At 40.5% G+C, this 26,344-nt stretch overlaps 1 protein-coding gene and 2 non-coding genes across 13 annotated transcripts in view; 2 read left to right on the top strand and 1 right to left on the bottom strand.

Annotated features, from left to right (window-relative positions):
- The window catches only part of Specc1 (sperm antigen with calponin homology and coiled-coil domains 1), a 290,773-nt gene that overhangs the window by 139,796 nt on the left and 124,633 nt on the right, over nucleotides 1–26,344 (bottom strand). The window contains exon 1 of one of the 11 annotated variants that reach the window (XM_074046730.1): nucleotides 10,539–10,743. The exons of the other annotated variants lie outside the window; for them this stretch is intronic. Coding sequence (XP_073902831.1) covers nucleotides 10,539–10,578 — 40 coding nt within the window. The 5' untranslated portion in view covers nucleotides 10,579–10,743. Of the gene's footprint in view, nucleotides 1–10,538; nucleotides 10,744–26,344 lie in introns of those variants that run through there. 11 annotated transcript variants of the gene reach the window in all.
- Nucleotides 7,324–7,514, top strand: LOC141414191 (U2 spliceosomal RNA). The gene has a single exon (XR_012439270.1). It is a non-coding gene; the product is annotated as a U2 spliceosomal RNA (small nuclear RNA).
- LOC141414481 (small nucleolar RNA SNORA51) lies at nucleotides 8,869–9,000 on the top strand. Its single transcript, XR_012439508.1, has one exon. It is a non-coding gene; the product is annotated as a small nucleolar RNA SNORA51 (small nucleolar RNA).

Raw genomic sequence — 26,344 nt, 5'->3', positions numbered from 1 at the left:
AAAAAGGAAAAAATAAAGTATCAGGATGGATGCCCAAAAGGCATTTTACAAAACTAAGCAACTATTTCTGATTTGCGTGTGTGTTGGGGTGAGTGTGCGTGTGCGTGTGTGTATACATGTGTGGTGCTAAGGACTGAAGAGAGGCCTCCCACATGCCAAACATACACTGTATCACTGACCTACACCCTCAGCCCCCAATTCTGATTTTTAAAATGACAATATATGATAGTAATTCCTTCACATAACAGAGGATATCTATCTTTTCTAACATCTATGCTTCTGAGTAGACAGTTTACAGTTTATCACAGAGGCTTCACACATTTTTTATTTCTCCTCCAGGTTTTATATATTTTGCTCATATTGCAAATGTGACATTTTATTTTCCCCTTGAGTCTGGGGACTGCATATTAAACTGATATTCTACCACTGAGCTATACCAGGGTCTCCATGTAAACTTTTAATAAGTCATTATTTGATTATTACTAACGTAGAAGAAAACTACTGCTATATGTACATATACAAACATACAAACATATTTATGCATACTCACATATGTATGAATATATAAATATATATATGTGTATATATATATATATATATATATATATATATATATATTCATTTCCAAACTTGTTACCATACTGAAGTCTCATTAGTTCTAATAGTTTTTCAGTTGGTCTCCATGGTTATTCTAACAACAGAATTATAGTGGACATGAACAAGGCTAATGTCATCTTATTTTTAATAAGCATTATTTTCAAAAAATATTATTGCTTTGGCTAGTATATTTGAAAACAATGTCATACAATCCTGTATGGGCATCACTGTTTCATACTTGACCTTTCTGGGGATATACTGTTAAGTGGCTTTCAGATCATTTTATCAATTATCTTAAGAAAGGATCCATTTCATTTTAATAGAAATTAAATGTTTATGAAGTAGATGTTAAATTGTATTAAATGTATTATTGACATAGAGCAAAATGACAAATTTTCTTTAAATTTACTAATGTTACAAATCCTATTTATATAATAACATTATTGCATTTTTGCAAAGAGCCAGTTCTTTTTTACCAATGGTGTAATATTTTTCAAAACATAGTTAGATTAAATTTGGCTTATATTTCAGTTTGTACTTCTATATTAGACTGTGCTATGGCTTTATTAGTACTAGCTTTTTAAATTTTAGCTACCTTTGAAAGGCTTTGCTATCAGGAGTAGTACTGATAGCATTACTGCTGTGTTTCTAACACGTTTTGCTTTCTTATTTCCAGGGTTTTTTGTAACTGCTACTTTTTCTTCTTGATGATGCTTTTACAATGTAAAAGGTCCCACTACACTTCAGGTACTTTGTGTATTTGTGTATTTAACTAATAGTTTCTGTTATTTCAGTTGAATAACCTTGTAAGTGAGACAAAGCCAAGAGAGATACTCATGCTTAAATCACATTTGTTTTACTATCAAGAAATATACTGCCTTAAGATACAGAAAGTGAGTCAGCACAGAGACTGGCTCCTGCATGTAATACTAGTAATCCTAGCTACTTTTGAGAAAAACATGGTTCCAGGCCAGCCTAGAGAAAAAGTTCTCAAGACCCCATCTCAACCAATAAAAATAAGCTAGGCAGGATGGTACACACCTGTCATGAGAGGATCACGTTCCAGACCAGCCCAACCTTAAGTGAGACCCTATCTCAAAAGTAACTAAAGCAAGGGCTAGGGGCATGGATCAAATGGTAGACAGGCGCGATGCACTGGGTTCAAATCCCAGTACAACTAAAAAAAAAAAAAAGAAAAGGATACAGAAAGTGTAACAAAAGCAGGCAGCATTCTATCAAATCAAAGGTTTTTGGAGTTAAATTGGAAAATATTTACTTTTTTTTTTTTTTTCAGGTCTGGGGCTTGAACTCAGGGCCTATACCTTGAGCCACTCTACCAGCCCTTTTTTTGTGATGGGTTTTTTCAAGATAGGGTCTTGCAAACTATTTGACCAGGCTGGCTTCAAACCGAGATCCTCCTGATGTCTGCCTCCTGAGTAGCTAGGATTACAGGGGTAAGCCACCAGCACTCAGCGATATTTACATATTTTAAGTGCAAACTCTAATCAAGTGTTACAGTCATTTGAAGGGGAGGTTTCCAGTCCCTATTAATAGCAATAAAGATTAAATAATATGAATCTAAGGTACATGGGCATTATAACTATTGAGCTTGAACTCAGGGCCTCCTACTTGCTAGGCAGGTACTCGACCACTTAAGCCACTCTGCCAGCCCTTTTTTGTGTTCAGTACTTTTAATATAGAGTCTCAAGAAGTATTTGCCAGGGCTGGCTTCAAACTGTGATCCTCCTGATTTCTGCCTCCCAAGTAGCTAGGATTTACAGGTGTGAGTCACCAGTGCCTGGCAGCACTTCCAAAAACTGTATGAGAAGAAATCCCAATATTACTTGGAATAAAACATTTATGTAAACATCTTTTAATTATAGAAAGAACAAACAGAGAATCAAACAAATAGTAATAATACGTCATATTAACAAACACTTGCCAAAGACTGAACAGTTACAGATCATCTCTGTGATCCTAATATAAAACTTACTCCTGTAATCCTAGCTACTCAGGAGGAAGAGATCAGGAAGATTTCAGTTCGAAGTCAGCCCTGGGCAAATAGTTTGGGGAATCCTATCTCAAAAAAAAAAAAAAAAATCACAAAAAAGGGCTTGTGTGTTGGCTTAAGTGGTAAGAGCAACTACCTAGCAAGCATGAAGCCCTGAGTTCAAACCTCAGTACCAAAAAAAAAAAAAAAAAAAAAAGAATGTACAAGTGCTTTGGAATATGCAAGGGGACTTATAGAATTATTAAATTTATAAGACAAATAACTGGACTTTGTCGGGCTATAACAAGAACCTAAACATGTTAAATTAATAAGCACAATTTTAAAATGCTTAAAATTTATTAGCAAAGTTTATATGTTGAACTGAGTATTAATCAAAGGCCCCTTTAAAAATGATTATTAAATTTTACTAGATTTATAAACAGAATGTTTATGTTGACCTTGGAAGCTTATTATTCCCTTTATTTGATCTTCTATCTTAATCTGTCAGAGTAATGCTTTTTTTTTTCCCAATGGATAGTTTTACCAATTCACATTCAGTATAGTAACAGACATACCTGAAATTATTTCTTATTTTTTAGCTATATGTTATTTTTAATCAAAAAGGGTACTTTTTCCAGTGTATAGCCTCAAATACTCCATGAAATTCTTCTATGGAATAAAATATACTTGGGAAAAAGGTATACTATATTCTCCTTTTAGTGAGTATTGCAAAAACTCTGAAGAATCCTTCATATTGAAAACTAATGATAACAGAAGCCATTAACTCTTCTACTTAAACCTTCCAACCATTTCCTCTCCCTCTATACTAACTTCATCCCAAACTATAAACTGCTATGAATAAAATAAAATACAGGGAGCAAATATATTTTTTAAATAGAAAATATAAGAAATTGGTTAATATGAAGATGTTAGAATACATAAAGGTTTGAGAACGTACAGGATCATACAGGAAGCACTCCAGCCAAAGCAAAGCAAAGGCAAAGAGAAAATGGACCCAGGGAGAGGTGGGCTGATGCTAGTGAGGGGGCTTAGAAGCAACTGGTCAAGGCTATAACATGAAGTCAAAAGCCCAACAGCAGCTAAAGTTTCCTGGGCACTTTCTATGTGAACTAACCCTTGGTATGTTTTACTCTATGAATCACAACAATCCTATAAGGTAGGATTGTTACCACCTGTTCTAGATGCAAAACCTGCACTCAAAGAACTTAAATGACTTCACAAAACCTCAGGTAGGAAGTAGACAAACTGAGACTTGAACAGGCAGTCTGGCTCCAGACTCCAGACTCAACCACCATGCTTTTTGTCTTTAAGAAAATATAAATTTCAGGTCTGGGTATGTAGCTCAGTAGAGGAGTACATGCTTAGCATCCCCGGCAATACCATCATACCCCCAAAAAATGAAATTCCCTATAGCAAGCTGTAAAATAAAGAAGCAGAATAACAAAATAAAGGTATATCAAAATATTAAATAGTTTTTAAAGTAAATAATTAAAATACTTGTACCAACTTTCCAACTTTATTTGCTTGCTTTTTAAAGTAATGTTGATTCACAGGTCACAAGTTAAGCAATGTAATTGTATTGCCTTCTCTATAAACCTAAACATACTACCTGCTTCTCCAGTAAATGATACCCATGAAATTCTAGTATCTTAAATGCTGACAGGTTTTCAATTTTTAGGATCAACCTATAAACAGTGCACAGAAGATTTAGTAATGCCAATTACAGAAAAGAATTTAAATGTTCTAGTAGGCATGGGAAGAACAGGCTGAGAAATAGATATTAGAAATTTTAAGGGTATTCTATTCTCATGTAGTTAGTGCAGTGCAAAGCCCAGGACACTGTTTAAAGTTGGTTAGTCAATTCGTTTTACCATTCCCTGAAGGATTTCAGAGTCTCTAATCCCGGAGTGGGAAATGTTAGCAGTTAGCCATGGGTGATGCAAAGGGAACCTAAAATAGATGATTCTTAAGTTCTCTGAGAGAAAAACATTGTAATTTTAAGCTTTCTAACTCTTAATAGCCTCTATTAAAATCAAAGTAGCCCACCAAGGTCATAGAATGTCACAAGATGTTTTTGAGTCACCCATCCTAAGGTGGGTCAACATCAGTTCCTGGAACAAAGATCCTTAACTTCAAAACAAAGATCTAGGCCTGTAAACCACAGTCAGGTGGACCCAATAATTGTACATTGTTAATCTATAGACAGATCCTAGACCCTAGCCTCATGACCTTAACTGTGACTTCAGCCTCCTTAGCTGGTCCTAGGGAGGGATTTAATGTTCCAAGCCCCTTCCACTCCAATTAAAACTAGTGCTGGGGCAAAAGTTACAGTGGTTCTTGACCTCCTTTTCTGAGACAATTCACAGTCTATTGAAAGTGTATTCTTAGGCTGGTGGAATAGCTCAAGCAGTAGGAGCACCTACCTAGCAACATGAGGTCCTGAGTTCAAACCCCAGTGCTGCCAAAAAAAAAAGAAAGAAAGAAAGTGTATTCCTGAAGGGGTGAATTTGTTCAAGTTACACTGTATGGATGTATGGAATTATCACAATGAAATCCCTTATTATTATTAATGTATGATAAATAAAAAAAAATAAGATTTAAAAAGAGAGTATATTCTTTTCCAAATAAACTTTACTATCACTTTCAAAAAATTAGATGAAAAAAATAAAGTTGTCTAGTTAAAAAATACAGATGGCAGGCCAGGCCTGTAATCCTAGCTATTAGGGATGCAGAGATCAGAAGGATCAAAGCCAGTCCTGGCAAAAAGTTCCTGAGACCCCATCTGAACTAATAAAAACTGGGTGTGGTAGTGCATGAACTGTCATCCCAGGTATAAGGCCCTTAGTTCAAACCCCAGTACTGCCAAAATGTAATAATCCAGGTGGTGAACAATAGAAACTTTTTAAAGAATTTTAGGGTTTTTGTTTTTTTGGGGGGTATGGTGCTGGGGATTTAACCTAGGACTTTACACATGCCAAGCAGGTACACTACCACTGAGCTACACCATCATCCAGTTTTTTAAATAAAAATCTCATAGAGCAAAGTAGAAGGAATTTTGTAGTGAACATCTGAACACAGACCACTGAATTTCACCATTAGCACTTTGTTTTAGTAACAATGGACTTGGAAAATTTACATAAGACTTGCAGAAGTGGGATGAGAGAGGAATATATAGTAATGAAAATGTACTTAATTCCCTCAGTTTACATAGTTAGGGTTAATGGAGAACCATGAAAGCTAATAAATCAAGAAACAGTAAATGTATAGCATATTATGTAGAATTACAGAGATAACCAGTATCTTTGAAATATATATATATATATATATATATATATATATATATATATATGAAAGATGGACTAACAGATGGGCAAAGGAATGAATAGATGGACAGATATTAGAATAAGGCCAATGTAGCAAAATGTTATTTGTAGAATCCAGGTGTGGTGGGTATACAGATGTTCACTTATTAAAACTTCTATAATGCAATACTGACAAATGTAGTTGAAGACAGTCATTACATGTGCAAAGAGACTATGGCTATTCAACATCTACACTGTCCTCTGCTTGGCACACTGCAGATACTTCCCAGTCCCTGTGCCCATTCGGGGCTGCAGGACTGAGTCTGGCCTGTGGAATGTGGGTAGAATGGCATGCACTACTTCCAGGCCCCACCCGTAAAATCTCAGGCAGGATCTTCCACAGACCCTCTCCTCTACTGACTGCAGGCAGATCCCTGGTAACCTAGGAGCCATATGCTGAATGTCCTCCAGCCTGAGACTCTAACAACCACCAATAGTTCCCCTGATGGTCCCAAATCTTAGTAAACAGTGACAGGAGAAACAAAACTTTTGGGGGGATTCGTCTGTAATCACAACTAACATTAATTATAATTAATACAGAATGTGAACTGAGAAGCTGTGGGAGGAAACTTTCATTTCATATCATTTGTATGTTTTTAAACATATACATATAAACTTAAATAACAAATTTAAAACAAATAGAACTTGCCATCTCAGGTAATACTAGGACTGCACAAATGTATCTAAGCTCACTTTCTAAGGCCTTCTTTAGCATGCTGTGCACATTTACATGAATATAAAAAGGCAAAAGTGCAAAATGGCACCCTTCCCTCTGGGTCAATACAACTCCAGCTGGGCCCACTCACCCCTTTACCCAGATGCCTTTGAACAGTGCTCAGATTGTGCAACCATGTCCCACAGCCCTCTCAGACAATACAGGCACAGACAGCCTGGCTGGAAATTGAAAGGCTGTTCACTGGGACTTTCTAGGAAGTAAGAGACGTGGTCTTCAACCATGTTCTTCTGCTTCTTGCTTCTCGCTGCTCTTACACATGGACATTTTCATGTCTCTTACTTGGTCCATTTCTTTTACCATCCTGCAATACCACAATAAGATACAATAACCCAACTCGGAAGATCACAAGCACAAGCAAAGGACCTTGCTGCCATCAGGGCAAACTTCAGTAGAAAAGCAGCAGCAGCTGCCTTCTGCCTGGCCACACTCCCAAGGGAGGAAGAGCTTCCAACCTGGAAGAGAGGGTGGAATCCAACCTTCTGAAACTTGCAGAAGGAGTGAGTCTGAGACAGGGATTTTACCTCAGTTACCTTTAAATAAACCCTCCCTGTCTAAGTATCTGAGATACCATGGCATCCAGCCATGAAGGAGTACCTTTGAATCTATGGTCAAGAGAGAGAACTTCTCAGCCTTTTGGCTAAGATCAAGTGTAGTATCTGTTCTTATCAGTTTAATATCTGATACGTCCTCTATCCGAGGACAATATATTAAATGGATTTTTGGAAACAGGAGATGGAATAGAAGCTTGCTCCGTCCACTCCATGCATCAACCTGGTACTGCAGTACTTCCAGGAACGATGCACCAAAAAAAAAAAAGAGAGAGAGAGAGAACTTGCCCACCAGCATCAAGGAGTGCAGTTTGCTGACAGCCACCAGCTATTTATTTATTTATTTATTTAGCACTGCTGGGGCATCATGCTTGCTAGACAGGTACTCTACCACTTGAGCCACTCTGCCAGCCCTTTTTCGTGTTGGGTATTTTCAAGATAGGATCTCGAATACTATTTGCTCAGGCTGACCTCGAACTGTGATCCTCCTGATGCCTGCCTCCTGAGCAGCTAGGATTATAGGCATGAGCCACTGGCAAGCCTCCAGCTCTAAGTACCACCAGCATCCTAGGCATCCACTTGGCTTTTGGGCTTGAAGGCACGTTGTTCCCATGCAGCCTTCAGTAAATGGCCACTGCAGAAAGACTAGGGACTAGCATTTCTGCTCAACCTGGGGTTCCTCTGATGAGCAGCCTTTGCTATGGAGCTCCCCCATCCACTGACCAAGACTTCATCAGGTCTATACCATTGTTTGAGGTTCTCCCTGCAGAACCTGCTGCCACTCCTGCTCTTCACAGGTGCTGGATCTGCATCGTGACCTAAGGGCTTCCCCTGCCCAGTTCTGCTTCCTTTCTTCTTTCTTGGGTGTTGCTCCCTAATGAACCTCATGCAATCCTAATTCTAAGTGTCTGAGCTCAAAGGACACAGCTAACACAGTACAGGAACCATGTGAAATTCAGACTTGGGTATTGCTCTCGCCTCATCCAGTCTCTCTGTTTACCCCTTACCACTGTCACTTATCTTTGGTCCCCTTGTTAAAGCACTTATTCAGATCCTAGTCCAATGTACTAACAACTGCCAGTGGAAGGCACCCCACCCTGACCCAGCCCCCATGATAAAGCAGAGTGGGAACACATTTTTTTTTTGGCACTACTGGGGTTTGAACTCATGGCCTTGCACTTGCTAGGCAGGTGCTCTATCACTTGAGCCACTCTGTCAGCCCCAAATTCATCTTTAACAAACTTCATTTTCCAGAATCTCATTGATAAATTCTATAGCATTTCATCACAGAATTAAGTGACAGGTTGAAATTATATTCATCCTTTCAGCCTACAATCTAGCATTTAAAGTCTTTACTAAGATTTTCAATTAAATATCTTTACTTGCAACAAATCATTCTGAAATTATATGCACTCTTTGAAAACCACAATAAAGTGCTGGGAGGGAGCTCAAAGGCAGAGCACATGCTTACCACGTACCAGGCCCTGGGCTCCATCCTCGGCACTGCAAAACAAACAAACAAACCACTCTTCCAAAACCCCACAAAAATACAAAGTCACTAGCACAAATATAGCTTTATTTCCTATCCATTAGAGTGCTCTAAAATATAAGATCAGCTTTCTGGTGCTTATGACAGGCTGTGTTCTTATACTAACTGTATAGAAAGAGGAGGCAAAATAAACCTATCCCATAAACGCCTCAGCCCAGGCCCTGTGCCTGGTCTGTATTGTGAATTTGGAGAAATGAGCTAGGAGGGGAAAAAAAAAAAAAACAGTAAGGGAATGCAGTATGGGAAACCAGTATGGGAATGCAGGCATCCCATAACTCAAAATCACTAACAAGAGTGCCAGTCTTTTCACAATTTTAAAACTAAGGAAATAATCAATAGGAGTTTTCACGATTCTGGGGCACTAATGAGAGCTGCTTTAAAAATGTTACATACCCTTTATCTAATAAGTTTGTCAACAGGGCTTGCCCAACTTCACTGTGCTGAATAAGCAATATATAATATTTTATTAGTTCCTCTACGGAAAGAAGTCTGGATAAGTGCTGTGTAATTAAAGACTTACCCCTATGCAACCTACGAAGTAACACACCCCTCTAAAATTTTTCTTCAAAGTCATGTTGTGTGGCTGTCAAAGTTTTTAGTCCTGGTTGTTGTAGCAATCCAATGTGTTCCGAGGGTCAGGGAGGACACTGCTGCTCAGACCCAAGGGCAAGGCCAAGGCAGTCAGCTCAGGCAGTGGGATGTGAATGAAGAGCCACGGACTGAGGCTAAGACACCACGGTTACAATTACAGCACTGCTTCCAATTCAAGGGGTAAGTCATTGGGACAAGTCACTTCAACTCAGTTACGTTATTCGAACTAAAACTTTAAAATTCCTTCTTTGAAAAAACACTTAAAGAGTTCTGACTGCTCACCTGACACCAAAGAACTCCAAATACCAGGTTAACTATCTCCTTCCAAATCAGCCAAGATGCCCTTGGTGAGGCTGTATTAAACCTTATTTACTTCCGTGACAGCACAGAGACGCTGTTTTGTTTCTAAGCACATCCTGTGGTCATCAGCACCTAACTCTGTACCGAGTCCAGCAAGATGGACCAGAAGACAAAAACTAGAGCTCAACTGTCTCTTCATCCAAGCTCACTTCATTTTTCAGGAAATAAAAATTTGATGCACCAGAGAAGTTAGTTTCTGGCAGCCCAGAATAAGCACACATTATTTCGGGTAAGAAACGGTCACTATCAAGCCCTTGGTCTGAGTACGAGCAACAAATCAGCTGATGGACCGCCACCTTCCTTGGGGCTGCAGAAAGTGTGTGATATGCAAATGATGCAAAATGGACAGGGGGCCAGAAAACCTGTGCCAAGCTATACTTTTTTGTCGCAAATGCCCAGCAAGTCTTCGAGGACTGCCTGAGCTGCACGGGCACCGCGGTCCAGCCTGCACCGAAGACCTCCCCGACCCCCTCGCCCGGCCCGGCAGCTCCTTCCCGCCCCGGACTCGCTCGCTACGGGCCGCCGGGCGGGCGGACCCCAACTCCCAGGTGCGTGTTTATAGCGAGCGGTATTTCCTGGTGGCGGAACGAGCACAGGTAATTTCACAACCCCATTAGCGCATTCCAAAGGCAAGAATCACATCCCGCGAACTTCACCTTTCCACTAGCCCCACTCGACGCAGCACCGCGCTCAGCACCGCGTTCCGCCGGCCCCTGAGACGGGTGGGGGAAGGGCGTCCGGCCGGGGAAGGGGGCGCGGCGCGACCCCTGACAATCGCACGAACCTGCTTCAGGATCCTCTGGCCGCCCTGAGTGGTTGCCCATACTCGGCCGACTAGGGTAGCTGCCGGCTGGTGGGCCTCAGTCCGGGTGTCCACCGTGCCGCAGCGCGCGGCGGCCCGGGCTGGAGAGGCAGCTGCGTCCGCGGGTCCGCTCCAGTCAAAGAAAGGGCCAGGCGCCTTCCAGTTCCCGGCGGCGACCAGCAGAGCCGCTCCTCGCGCCCGCGGGCGGAACCGCCCCCCTCATTTACATAAACCCCGCCCTCTCGCGGCTCCACACCGCCCGCCTGACGCGCCCCGCCCCCCTCATCTGCATCCCGCCCGACGGACTCCAAGCAGTCTGCCGGGCGCTGACCTCCCGCTTCATTTGCATACCACCCACCCACCTCATCTGCATATTGTTCTTAAGGTCCAAAGGGCCCCTCCCGGCAGTGGGAGGGACGCACCCGCTGACCGACTTCAGGCCTCCGCCCGCCCACACTGAGAACTACAGTTGGACAAGGTAGGCTGGAAAAACCCCACTGCGGGGAGGCCAAAGCCAAGTGCCTCTGGAAAGGCAAAGTCTTGCGCGTGTGAAATTAGATCAGGACGAGAAAGAGCTTCGGTTGGAACAAGGCAGATGCTTAATAAATACTTTTTGGAGGGGGTAGATTAATGAATGTGGACTAAACAACTCTTGAGGAGGAGGGGAAGGAAAACATCGCTGACAAAAGCCTTGCCCACTGTCCAAGATGAATAAGATCGCTGATGATAAAAACACATGCCAATCACAAAGCAGAAATTGCTTTGCCGCTCTCAGAAATGACTAACATTGAGATTACCCTGATCAACTTTCATCTTCCAGTGAAAATACTTAGAACAAATCTTGCAGTTCTGTCTCCTGTATCATTGAACACTACGGTTTTTTTTTCCGGTTTCGTCCTTCCTGACTGTCAACATCTTAGGACTCTGTCGATCATTCCTCAGTGTCTCAAAACTGTATTCACTTGGTTTTCAGGATGCATTTCAGGATACATTCTCCTGATTTTCTGTGTATCTCCCTGGTGGCCTCTTCTCAGTCCCTTTTGCTGGGTCCTCCTCATCTCCTTGACCTCTAGATTCTGGAGTACCCTAAAGCTGAGCCACCTAATTTCTCTAACTCTCTTTTACTTCCAACTCCCGGTTTTGTTTTGGGTTTTTGTTTTGTTTTGTTTTTTGTTTTTGGTGAGACTGGGGTTTGAACTCAGGGCTTCACATTTGCAAAGCAGGCACTTTACTGCTTGAGCTACAGCTCACGTTTTACAACTCGTGGTTTTTAAATACCATCTGTGTATCGCCAGCCTGGTCCACTCTTAAGAGCTCCAGATTGACTTATCCAGCAATCTTTTTGATAACTGCATTTGGACATTTAATAGGCAACTCCAATTTAATCAGAACAAAACTAAACTCTTGATTTCCTTCTTTAGAGCTGTGCCTCCTATATCTTCCCTATCTCCATAAATAGAAATTGCATTCTTCCAGTGACTCAGGCTGACGACCTCAACTCCCCTCACATGCTACATGGAGTCTATCAGCAAATATTTCCTAAATGCCACCACACTGCTCCTCCTCCACTGCTACTACCTGGTCCAAGCCACTGTCCATCTGCTACCATGATCACTGCAACCATCTCCTAACCAGTCTCCCTTCTCCTGCCCTGGTCTCTCTCCATGTTCTGTTCTCCATATAATAGCAAAAGTGATACTTACAAAAGCTCAAATCGTGTTGCTCCTCTACTTGCAATGCTCCACTGTCTTTCCATCTCACTCAGAGGGAAAGTCATAGTCACTGGCCTCCCTCCTCCCCAGTCTCACATCAGTCTGCCTCTCTGGCCTCCATGCCATTCCTCAAATGAGCCCAGCGTGCTCCCACCTATGGGCCTTTTCACTTGCTGTTCCCTAGAACACTCTTCCCGTAGATATCTCTGTTCCATAGACCCTATGGCTCACTTTCTCACACTTCTTAGACAGGTCTCTGCTCAAATTTCATACTATCAAGAGGGGCTTCTCTCACTGAATCACATGAAATAGCAAACCAGATCCTGAACACTGACATCTATGACACTTATCACCACTGGGGACAGTAGTCCCCCTCATCCTTAGGGGATATGTTCCAAGACCCCTAATGAGTGACTGAAACTGCAGATAGCACTGAACCCTATATATCCTCTATTTTTCCTTTACACGCATTCTATAATAAAGTTTCATTTATAAATTACACACATTAAGAGCCCGACAATAACTTATGATAGAATTTACCAACTGTGGCTTATGAATTTTTTTCTTTTCTTATGAAGAACTTTCACCTGTTAGCCAGGTGCCCATGGCTCACGCCCATAATCCTAGCTACTTGGGAGGCTGAGATGATGAGGATCACAGTTCAAGGCCAGCCCAGGCAAATAGTACACAAAAACCCTATCTCCAAAAACATAACCAGAGCAAAATGGACCCCTTTATGACACCTCTTTGGCCTATCTTGTGCCTTGGGCTATTCATTTTCAAGAAAAATAAGAATTACTAGAACACAGTATTGCAATACTGTGACAGTGGACCTTATAACCAAGATTGTTACTAAGTGACTAAGAGACAGTAGGGTATGTGTACAACTTGGATATCCTGGACAAAGGGATGATTCACCTCTGGACTGGGACATGATGGAGACTTCATCATACTACTCAGAGCATCACTTAATTTAAGACTATGAATTTATTTGTGGAGTTTTCTATTTAACATTTTCAGACTGTGGTTGACCATGGGAAACTGAAACTACAAAAGGTAAAACTGCAAATGGGGTAGGGACTCCTATATACTACTTATATCCTAATATCCTTAAAGTTTATGAGAGCAGGGACTGTGAATGCACATATAGGTTGTACCATAAGTAAGTAAGCCCTTAATTATACATTACTTCTTTTTAGTGGTAGTATCATGAGCTGGTTTCTCCAACAAAACTAATTTATGAAAGACAGGAATAACATTTTTTTGGTTACTGTTGGGTTTTTTATTTGTTTTTGATATACTGAGGATTGAACTCAGGCCTTGAGCTTGCTAGGCTGACACTCCACCACTTCAGGCAATTCCCCAGCCCAGAAGTAACCATTTTATTTTGGTAATCTACAAAACCTAGCACAGTTCTGAGGCAAATGGACTAAGGAAAATGAATTTTATAAGAAAATGTTAGAGCAAATATTCATGTGAAAGGACCAGACATGATGGCTTACATATGTAATCCCAGCTACTCTAGAGGCATTTGAGAGGATTGGAGTTTGAGTCAGCCTGGGAAAAGTTAACATGAGACCCTATCTGAAAAACAAACTAAAAAAAGCAAAAGGACTGGGTGTAGGTCAAGTGGTAGAGGGCTTGCCTAGCAAGCATGAGGTCCTGAGTTCAAACCCCAGTACAGTTAAAAAATATACAACTATATGAGATCATGTTCAAACCTCCAATTTTTTTAAAAAGGTGAAGAATGAGCTCAGAGATGACTGACTACCATTTCCAGAATGGTAGGTTAAACCTGAATTTGTGAGCATTGTAACAGCGGCATAATGTCCATATACAGAACTTACATCCTTATCTATAGTTTGGAAACTGATGAGTCATTTTATTAACTCTGTAAAAGGTCAAGCCATTACCATGTCTCTATGAAAAGCAGACAAGCAAGACAGCAACCTAACCTGGACTCCTATGACTCTCCCAACTCCTGTATCTAAAATATCTGCCAATCCTGTAGATTTCAGGTCCTTAACATGGCTCTGATTTTGCTTCTCGTGTTTTTGCTGTCTTCTCTTCATCATGGAGGCCTTTATCTCTTACAAGGGTGACTGCATTAGCTTCCCAGCTCACTTTTGTGTCTGCTCAAATCGCTCCTCCTCTCAACTTTTTCAAAATGCATATCTGACTGGAGACTCTGTTTAAAAGCTCCCTGTGGCTCCTGTTTACTTTTTTTTTTTTTTTTTTGGTGATACTAGGGTTTGAATTCAGGGCTTCACATTTGCTAGGTAAGCGCTCTACCACTTGAGCCACTCTACCAGCCCTGCTTTTTTTGTGTGTGTTGGGTATTTTTGAGATTGGGTCTTGCAACCTATTTGCCTGGGCTGACTTTGAACCTCAAATCTCCTGATCTCTGCCTCCTGAGTAGCTAGGATTACAGGCGTGAGCCACCAGCACCCAGCTTCCAGTTTACTTTTAAGATAAGGTCCTCAGTTCTTAAGCTTGGTACACAAGGTCTTTACACAATGTTGAGTCCTACTGTTCTAGCCTTGTCTTTTTAGAAGTGCTGTGTGTCTTCTACTTTATGTTCTGCCAGTTTAAGCCAGAACACAGCCTATTTATTGCATTAGCCTCTGTGCTTTTGTATCTGCTATACTGCTCTTCTATAACTTGGCTACCCAGCAAATGCCTACTCATCTGCTATGAACTGAATTGCCCTCCACCCTGCCCAAGAAATATGTCCAAGTCCTGACCTCCAATGTGCTGGTACTTGGAAATAAGGTCGTTAGGAGGTAATTAAGGTTAAATGAGGTCATAAGAGTGAGGTGCTAATCTAATAAGATTGGTGTCTTTAAAAGAAGAAAGACAACACCATACCCCCTATCCCTCCCACCATACTCCCCCGACACACACACCCCTGTTATGTAAGGACACAATGGGAAGATGACCTTGTTTAGGTAGGAAGAGGGCCAGGGCCCTTACCAGAGCTCAACCATGGTGGCACCCTGATCTTAGACATCCACCCTCCAGAATGGTGAAAAATACATTTCTGTTATTTAAGCCACTCAGACTGTGGTATGGCTGCTCCAGCCGACTAGTGTCATCTTTTAAATTTTACCTGACAGGACTCAGTACTCTCTCCCTTGTGGCACTTCTGCACCCTGCAAATGCTGGCATTCCCCACCTGATTATGCTATTTGAACCATTCTTCCTCAGGAGACTGTGATCTCCCTGAGTGGCAGTCATGCACTCCTACTCATCTTTGCATTCCTCATATGTAACCTACAGTAATTCAGTTAACAGTCTCTTTATTTACTCTGCAATACAACTAAAACATGAATCCCTTAAACAAAAAACTGTCATGAGTATCTGAATCTCTAAAGAATGCTTTGCTATCCAGAGAAATTGTTATTACAATGAGAAGGGTAAATACTATAAAAACATCAAGTTTACCCAAAGGAATTTATAATTTTAATAAAATTCAAATTAATCATGAACTTGAAGTGTTTATTCCAAAATTCACCTGAAAAAATAAAGGTATTGGAAAATCCAAGAAAACATGGAAAAGACTAAAGAAGAGATCTAGTTCATTAGAATTACTTTTAAAAGTGTGGTTATGACTTAGATGTATGGTTCAAGCAATAGAGTGCTTGCCTAGCAAGCACAAAGCCGAGTTCAATCTCCAGTACTGCCAAAAAAGAAAAAGTATAGTTATAGTAAATTGGAAGTTCCCAAAACAATAGATTTAAAAGATTTAACATAAAGTGACATTAAAATTAAGCAGAACCCCGTCTTATTCCTATGAGAAGCAAATTCCAATTCAATAAAAATTAATTGTAAAATATGAAAATATAAAATTCCTTGAAGTAAACAGGGATGAGTATTTTTATAATATCGAAGGAGAAAAAGCCTTTCTTTACTGACCAACTTTTTATTTTGAATCTTTTCAAATCCATAGAAAAGTATAAAGACAATTAACACTGTTATATGCTCACATCTCTATTTACTGATGAGAAACATTTTACCACACTGGCTTTTGATCTCCATCCCCTACTTTTTCTTTTAGTTGACTTATTTGAAAGTATGTTGCAGACACCCCTAAATACTTGCAGCATAATCTCCTAAGGCACTCTCCTATAACACTTTATCATTTCTAAAAATATATTTTTTTCAAAATATATGGTATATCCATATTCAAGCTTCCCAGTCTCAAAAAAAAAAAAAAAAAACCCACTGGGCTTCGGTGGCTCACACCTATAATCCTACGCACTTTGGAGGCTGAGATCGGAGGATCTCAGTTCAAAGCCAGCCCAGGCAAATAGCTGGAGAGGCCCCATCTCCAAAATAACCAGAGCAAAATGGACTGGAAGCATGGGTCAAGTGGTAGAACACTGCTTTGCAAGCACAAAGCCCTAAGCTCAAACCTCAGTACCATCACCAAAACAAACAAAAAACCCACCAGTATCCAACGAATGTTAGCTACTATCTGAGGAAGGCACATTGTGAAATGACTGATCCATAATAGTTTAGATTCTTATAAAGGTTACCTGACAACACCATTTTAAAAGGAAGGAGAGAAATTTAACATACTCATAGTGATTATTTCTGGTGTCATGACTTTTCAAGTAGTAGATATCACTGTATTTGTGTGTAGGGGGGAACTGGGGATCAATCCAATGACTTTCCCTTGCTAGGGAATCACTCTACCACAGAGCTACACCCCTAACCCAAAGATAACTTTAAAAAGCAGCACAGCAGCACAGTGACTAGAGCGGTATGGCAATCACATATTCCAGGCAAATCAGAAGCCAACTGTTAACAGGAATAGGATAAAACTTTCAGTGGAATCAGAGTGCTTCCCTTAAGTACCAGGTGGGAGCGGAGCTCATGTGCTCCAGAAACAGTGTTGAATAACCGCAAAATGGGTCTGCAGATGGTGTGATGTGCATGTCAAAGATACCTGTGATGCCCATAAAACAGAAGCGATAGTGCAGGGATGAGGATCAGGCCCTGGGCTTGATCCTCAGCACAGCAAAGAAGAAGGAGAAGAAGAAGAAGAAGGAAGAAGAGAAGGAGGAGGAGGAGAAGGAGGAAGAGGAGAAGGAAGAGGAGGAGAAGGAGGAAGGAGAGAACAAAAGGAAGGAAGGAAGGAAGGAGGGAAGGAAGGAAGGAAAAGAAGCAAGTAATAACTCTAAATTACTATTTTCTATATGTGTGATTTCAAATCTAAGTTGTAAATTAGATATAATAATTATATATTTTCTATTTCATCTATATTCTGAATGTTTAAGGAAGACAAAAAATCTTTATTGAATATATGAATCACCTTATATTCAGGCATATACACTAAAATACATATATTCATAGTTTCATTATTATTAAAAAATTCCATATTAGGGACTGAGAGTGTAACTCAGTGGTAAAGCTATGAGGGCCCTGGCTTCAATCCCGGCACCACACAGACAGTCTATATTAAACTGTCCATGGTAGTATATACAGAAGTAATGTGAACATGACATAGCAAATTATTATTAAGAATAACTACAGTTAAACATAGAATTATAGAAGACTTTCATTTTCTGTAACAAGTATCTCTAATGCCTTAACAATAAACATGTATTTTTTTGGCAGTACTGAGGAACAATAAATATAGTTTTACTTTTATAACCTGAATACACAAAAAAGTACCTATACTTAAACCCAGCAATTCTTCTAAGAATTTACTCAAAAGAATAATTGCAGGGTATTTTCTGTTGTTGGTGGTGGCGGGTTTTTTGTTGTTGTTTGTTACAGCAGTGTTGGGATTTAAACTCAAGGCTGTACTTGGTAGGAAGACATTCTGTCACCTGAGCTCCACCTCTAGACCTCAAAAGAAATAAAGACAAATACACATAAATATCTAGCTTGTAAGGTAATTCTTAACATGTATTGAGAAATAATTATATGACAAGCACTATTATAAGTACTTTATGTATTTCAATTTGTTAACCCTTATAAAAATCCAATAAACTTTTTAAAACCCAGATTAAAAATTAGGACATGACCGAGAGGGTGAGTAACTGCCTAAGGTTACTCAGTTGTAAACTAGAATAGCCAGGATATGAACCTGTGTCTGTGATTCCCAAGGTTTGGTGGTTCCCTGGAAGGACTTACAGGACTTAGTATATAGTTATACTCACAGCTATGATACACTACTGCAAAAGGATACAAAGAAAGGGGAAATGGTAAGATCTAGAAGAAATCAAGCATGGACTTTCAATAATTTTCTCCCAGTGGAGTTGTTCCAGTTACACTCACAGCTTCCCTTGCACCACTCATGACTGCACACATGAAATGCTGCCCACCAGGGAAAGCCAGCAAGGACTCAGTGCCAGGGCTCTAACTGGAGCTCAGGGCATAGTCCCTGCAGACCAGCACATTCCCCCTGCAGACTCCAGAAGGAGAGCAGCACAGTTCAGCACAGACAGCCACTCTGCTATAGTTTGGATTTTTTTTTTTTTCTTGTGGCACTGGAGTTTGAACTCAGGGCCTTGTGCTTGCTAGGCAGGTGCTCTTACCACTTGAGCCTTTCTGCCAGCCCTCTCTTCTGATGTTTTTTTTTTTTTAGAGATAGGGTCTCAGGGGCTGGTGGAGTGGCTGAAGTGGTAAGAATCAGTCTAGCAAGTGTGAGACCCTGAGTTCAAACCCCAGTGCCGCCCAAAAAAAAAAAAAAAATAGATAGAGATAGGGTCTCGCAAACTATTTGCCCAGGCTGGCTTTGAATGGTGATCCTCCTGATCTTTGCCTCCTGGATAGCAAGGATTACAGACATGAGCCACAGCACCTGGCCTTTCCTCTTTTTAAGTTGATTACAGTAACAGAACACTAACATATACTTTTATCAATTAGGATGGTAGAAGCCCTCCTGAAATCCAAGTTTCTTGACACTAGCCAAACATCAGCCTTCCAAACAATCTTTCTAAGCATAGCCATTCCAAGGCTACCACATTCGCTGTTTTCTGTACAGAATCCATGTCATTTAACTCCAGTTGGTGCTTCTAACAACTGTCGTTGCTTCCTTTCTGTTTGTAATAGTAAAAAGCTGGAAAAACCTTCAATGTTCAACACAAGGCTCTGAGTGAAATAAATTATGATACAGTGATACAAAGGCTTCTTATTCAGTCTCTAAAACAATGTGTTAGACAAACTTAGTTATAAAACAGAACAGTACCTGTATTAGAACAATAACCCTTTATGTTTATACATAAACAAACAACAACTGTATGGGTGTAGGTACCTAGATAATCAGGAAAGGGATTGGAAAATGACACCTCAAGGCACTGATTATGAGAGATTTTCTTTGAATAGGTAGGGTGATGATGTCCTTAGCATAAGGTTTTTCATATTTTTTATTTTTCTCTAGTGCACAGATGCTGTGTGTGTGTATGTGTTCATTTTGGGGGTTTTTTGTGGTACTGGGGTTTGAACTCAGAGCTTCCCACTTGCTAGGCAGACACCAAAGCACTTGAGCCACTTCACCAGCCCTATTTTGTGTTGAGTATTTTCGAGATAGGGTCTCGCAAACTATTTGCACAGGACTGGCTTTGAACTGTGATCCTCCTGATCTCTGCATCCCAAGTAGCTAGGATTACAGAAGTGAGCCACCAGAGCTCAGCTTGTTTTTTGTTTTTTTTAATAAAATTTTTACTTTGAAAACATCACAGAAATCCTTAAAATAATGTCAGGTAAAATTACCAAATATACCTAATATAGTAGGTGTATTATCAAAGATTCTTCAGTTTCTAGGAGGAATCCTAATTAACTTGGTATATATACAACTATTCAGCATATATTCACTTCTTCTTCCTTATACTGTTAAGTACTAAGCTTAAACTGAAGGTTAGAATAGAAGTCAGCTCCTAACTTTACTAAATAAACACCAATGTGCCCACTGTCTTTTAATAACATGATATCAAACTTTATTTTTAAAATTCTAATGAAAAGCTTCCAACAGATACAAAAACAGAAACAATGATCTTCTATGTGCCTATCAACTCAGCTTCAGCCGTTAGCAACTCATGACCAATTTTGTTTCATCCACCAGCATCCACGTCTCCTCCTGCTAATCACTTTGAAGCAAATCTCAGACACCCAATTCCATTGGTAAATACTTCAGTATGCATTTCCAAAGATAAGGACTTTGAAAAAAATGAAACCACAAATAGACAAATGGGATTGCATCAAACTAAAAAGATTCTATATAGCAAAGGAAATAATCAACAGAGTAGAGAGATTGGAGATTGGGAGAAAATATTTACAAAACATACATCAGACAGGGAGTTAATATCCAAAATATGTGAAGATCTGAAACAATCAACAGCAAGAAAATGAATAATCCAGGCTAGTGGAGTGGCTCAAGTGGTAGAATACCTGCTAGCAAGCATAAGGTACTGAGTTCAAACCCCAGTACCACCAAAAACAAAAAACAAAACAAAACAAACCCCACAAATAACCCTATTAAAAATTAACAAAGGATCTGTGCAGACATTTCTTAGAAAAGATGAATGGTCAACAGATATATGACAAACTACTCAGTATCTCTAATCATTGGGGAGATGCAAATTAAAACCATGATGAAAAATCACCACACCTGTTAGGATGGTTAGTATTGAAAAGACAAATGATGACGAATGTTGGTGAGACTATGGAGAAAACGGAACCCTTGTATATTATTGGTGAGAATGTAAATTAGTACAGCCATTTTGGAAAATAGTATGGAAGTTCAAACAGAATTACCACATGATCCACAACCCCACTTCTGGGTATATATTCAAAGAGCTGAAACTGATGTCTTGAAGAGATATCTGCACTCCTGTGTTCATTGCAGCATGACTTTCAGCAGCCAAGGTGTAGAATCAACTGAGGTGTCTATTAATGAATGAATGGATAAAGAAAATGTGGTGTATACGACCAATGGGATATTATTCAACTTTAAAAAAGAAATTCTGTTATCGAAGACAACTTGAATGGAGGACATTATGCTAAGTAAAATAAACCAGGCACAGAAAGATGAATACCGTATGATCCTACTTACATGTGGAATATGAGAAAGGTGATCTCATAGAAACAGAAAGTAGAAAGATGTTTGCGGGGTTGGAAAGGGATGGAGAGAAGCAGATGTTGATCAAAGGGTACAAAGTTTCAGTGAGACCTAAGGAGTTTTAGGGACAGGTCTACTGCATTGCATGGTGGCCACAGTTAATAATAATGTGTATTTCAAAATTGTTTAAAGAATAGATTTTTAGCGTTCTTACCACAAAAAATAAGTTGGTGAGGTAGGAGGTATGTTAGTCAGCTTACTGAACATCGCAGTGTATCCCATGTATATATACAATTATTATTTGTCACTTGAAAATAAGTTAATTAAAAGAACACAATTCAGTTTCTCAAGTAAAAAGTTAACTGTAATTTCTTATTAACTAGACAATCAGAGTTCAAGTTTTACTGGGGTTTGAACTCAGAGCCTTATGCTTGCTAGGCAGGCACTTGTACCACTTGAGCCATGCCCTCAGCCTAACCAAAATTATTTTAAATCATGACTTCTGCCAGTACACACCTTAGAATGACAAAAATCCAGCTGGACACTGGTGGTTCATGCCTGTAATCCTAGCTACTTGAGAGGCTGATCATGGTTCAAGGCCAGCCCAGGAAAATAGTTCTTAAGACCCCCACCCCCATCTGCAAAATAACCAGAGAGTGCCTGCTTTGTAAGCACAAAGCCCTGAGTTCAAACGCCAGACCCCCCTCCCCCGCCCCTAAAAAAGAATGGCAGAAGTCCAAGATAATGGCAATACCAAATGTAACTAAAACTCTTATTCATTGCTGGTGGGAACACAGAACCACTTTGGAAATTTGGCAGTTTGTTGCAAAACTATACATATTCTTACCATATGATTTAGCAATTGAGCTTACTTCTACAAAAGCACCTGCACACAGATGTTATGAAGCTTTATTCATAACTGCCAAGACTTGGAGGCAGTGAAAATGTCTTCCAAGTAAGTGATGGATAAATGAACTGTGGTACAGCTATACAATGGAATATTATTTGATGTGAAAGGAACGTGAACTATCAAGACACGAGAAATCAGTGACTGTCAGGAATTTGGGAAGAAGGGATAATAAAGTGTAGCACAGGATTTGAGTAACTATTCTGTATAATAATATACTGGATACATGACATTATACATTTGACAAAACCCACAGAATGTACAACACCCAAAGTGAACCCTAATGTAAACTATGGTCTTTAGTTAACATTGGCTTATTGGAAATTAACCACATTAAAATGCAAGATGCTAATATTTGGGGAGGGTCTATATGAGAACTTTCTGTACTTCATGTGAGCCATCTCCCACCTCTTCCTCACCAAAGAACTCCTAGGATCTGGCCCTGAGGGGCCAGATCTTCTTAGCGCAGGAGTGAATCTTAATTACACAGCCTAAGCCAACCATGGTTGGTTCTATTTCCATGCTAGTGATCAGTTAGGGATGCTGTGTGACCCACTTGTAGCCCAACAGCCCATGAGGAGAGGCCTGCTGGTGGGCAGGCTGGGGAAAGTTCTCTTGTTCTTAAGGAGACACACTGGCCAAGCTATCTTCTTCTTTCACTGGACCCTGTCTTTAATGCTCAAGGTCACCAGCATTACAGCAGTTATCTAGTGATGGGGGAGCTAGCCAGGTGGCCACACCACCACACTCAGGAGGATAGATGAGAAAGATGAAAAGAATCCTGCATGGCATTACTGAGTCCCTGAATTAAGCAACCTTTGAGTCACCTACTTTCTTTTTTTCAAGGCTCAGGGTGGGACCCAGGGCCTTCCTCATGTTAGGTAAGCAACCCACCACCTTTTGTTTTATCATACAATGCAGTACTCTTCCTCAGTGTAGAAGTCCAGCTGGATCAGATATGACCTGATCTAGTGGCTAGTCTTCTTCTCTTCTTACAAGTAAAGGACTGAGGTCCACTGAGATTAAGCTATCTTTCCCAAGGTCATGTAGATTAAAAGCAGGGAGCTGGAATTTAATTCAGGCCTGTTGCTTCCAAAGCATCTGTTCTTTCTACACTGAACCACTTTGTCTCCAGTAGAAGATGGGCACAGAATCTTTCAAAGAGAAGCCAGTGTTTCAGGATTCACAGAAAACAGAGAGAATCTTGCATAAGTAACTATAAACTATGGAATATTGTTAAGGAGAAAGATATTCAAAATTCTTCTTAAATTAGAGAAAACATATCTCCATTCTCAGTGGAGATAAACTTAAAAATCAATGACAACACTACATTCTCAGTAAAAGAAGACTGAGCAGACAGCTGGGGTATAGCTCAATGGTGTAGAGTGTGCCTAGCATGTGTCAGTCACCAAGTTGAATTCCCATAACTAAAAGCAAGTTTAAAAAATAACACAAGGCTGGTGGACTTGCTCAAGCAGTAGAGCGGCCACCTAGCAATCATGAGGCCCTGAATTCAAACCCCAGTACAGCAAAAAAAAAAAAAGTATTAAAAAAATAACGCAAGCCAGGCATGGTGGTTCATAACCCTATCTACGTGGAAAGCAGGGATCAGGAGGATCATGGTTCAAGGGAAACCCAGGAAAAAAGTTAGTGAGACCCCATCTCAACAATGGCTGGATACAGTGGCACACACTTGTCATCCGTAGAATGTGGGGAAGCACAAATAGTCTAGACTAGCCCAGCATCAGGCAAGACCCTGTCTCAAAAATAGCCAACACAAAAAGGGCTGCGGAGTGGCTCAAGTGGTAGAGAGCCTGCCTAGCAAGCGTGAGGCCCTTAGTTCAAACCCCAGTACCATAAATAAATAAATAAATAAATAAACAAACCACACACACAAAAAAATCCCTAGCACTTCTCTCAGGCACAGACTCATTAAGTGACCTATGACCCTGTTTGGGCCACGCCCTAAGCTCGTGAGAACTCCTCTCAGAGCCTGGTACAAATCATAAAATATTGCTCTTGGCCCTGAAGGTTTGGCAGGCACACAGTACATGTGAGGGAGAAGCCTAGTGTGAATCTCTGCTCGTGTGTTTTGTGCATCCCTTGTTTCCCTGGATGGTACAAGTCTGGGGAATAAAGGATCATGTTAACAGTATACAATGGTATTTTATTGGTCTTAGCTCTGGACATTCACTTCTATGACTTGATCTTCATCCCCATGGAAGTTCCCCAGTTATTTCTGAGACTCCCAGGAGCAATCACCTTTCCTCAAAGTGAGAACTCTCAATGCCCTTAGAATGTGCACTCTCCATGTTCTCTTTCCCCAAAGCCCCCAAGAAACTCAGCTGCAGCAGCCTCCTTCCCCCTCCAGCCTCCCCTCCCCACTCAAATGCAGAGGGGCCACCCACACCCATCACCTCTGTTCTCTATGCTTCTCTGGTCATGCTGGGGCCTGCCACCCATGCAGTGCCACTGGTGCCCTCAACATTAGTCTGTGCCTCCTGTGGTCACATCTCGCCCCTGCTGCAGGCCTCCTCCCAAGGACACCCCTGTTTGGCATTGATTCCCACTTTACCTAAAGCTGTCTCCCCCAACCTGGAAACCATTTGTCATTATAGTGGTGTCACTGCTCAGAGAAATGTGTGGAAAGATGGTCTTTATGGTTTAACATTGGCTGCTTCGAAGAGAGAGTGTTTTTGATAATGTTTTAAACTTCTCCTTTGTACTTTGTCTTTTTTCCCTATTAGTCCCTTTTTAAACATTGTGGTAAAAACATAAAATTTAGCATCTCAACCATGGTTTGGTGTACAGTGCAGTGCTATGAAGCACATTCATCTTGTACAATCATCGCTACCATCCATCTCTACAACTTTTTGTTTTGCAATAATGAAACTCTGTACCCATTAAACTCTAACTCCCTATTCCTCCTCCTCTCTGCCCTGGCAAACACTGATCTACTCTCAGTCTCAGTGGATTTTACTCGTCTATGAACCTCACAGGAGTGGAACCGTACAGTGTTTGTCCTGAGTCTGGCTTTCACTCAGCTTATGTTGTCCTTAAGGCTGCATAACACATTTTGCTTACCCATCCATCTGCTGACGGACACTGGATTGCTTCCAGGTATTTTGTTTTGTTTTGAACCACGATCCTCCTGATCTTTGCCTCCTGAGTATCTAGGATTACAGACATAAGCACTGGCACCCAACCTGCTTCCACCTTTTAGTTGCTGCTGCAAACATGAACCCACACAACTCTTTCAGAGTCCCTGGTTTCAATTCTTTTGGGTATATATCCAAACTTGGGAATGCTGGGTCACATTGTATTTTTCTTTTCTTTTTTTTTTTTTTTTGCAGTACCAGGGCTTGAACTCAGGGCCTATATCTTGAGCTCTCTACCAGCCCTTTTTGTGTTAGGTATTTTCGAGATAGGGTCTCGAGAACTATTTGCCAGGGCTGACTTTGAACTGTGATCCTCTTGATCTCTGCCTCCTGAGTAGCTAGGATGACAGGTGTGAGCCACCAGTGCCTGGCATATTTTTCTTTTCAGGATGATACTTTGTTTTATATTCTTTAAGCTATCAAGCATGAATCATTTTTATAAAAGCAATGCCATTTTTATCAAAAATTAAAATGTATTACTAAAAATAACAAAGTGGCTTAATGTATACTATGCTGAATATAACCAAAGATAAGATTTTCAAGCCTGAGAGGAACTTAGAAGCCTTTATTCAGTAAGTAATGTTCAGTATCTGGTTTGTTCAAGACACTTATTTCCATATTCTGAAGGAGGAAAAAAGGCTCAACTTTCTGAATAAGCCAAAGGCCAACTTGCTGAACAAGAACCAGGTTCACACAACAAAGAAAGCCAAGGGAAACTTGAACATGAAGAGAAGGCACAAAAGAGAAGGTAACAAAGCCAAGTAACTGAATCAGACTCAAGAGTTCCTAGGCAAATGGCATGCACATTGGTCTAGAGGACACTCCCAATTATAAGAAAGTGTAGGAAATGTCCAGGAGGCTGTGCAAGGATAAAAAGCAGCTTAATGGTTGCCTGGAGCTGGTGGTAGAAACAGTGACTAGAAAGGGGAGGAGAGAGACTG

This window comes from Castor canadensis, chromosome 11, assembly GCF_047511655.1.
Source record: "Castor canadensis chromosome 11, mCasCan1.hap1v2, whole genome shotgun sequence".
NCBI classification, from domain to species: Eukaryota; Metazoa; Chordata; class Mammalia; order Rodentia; family Castoridae; genus Castor; species Castor canadensis.
The sequence above is the reverse complement of the archived record's forward strand: the minus strand, read 5'-3'. Positions and strand labels throughout refer to the sequence as shown.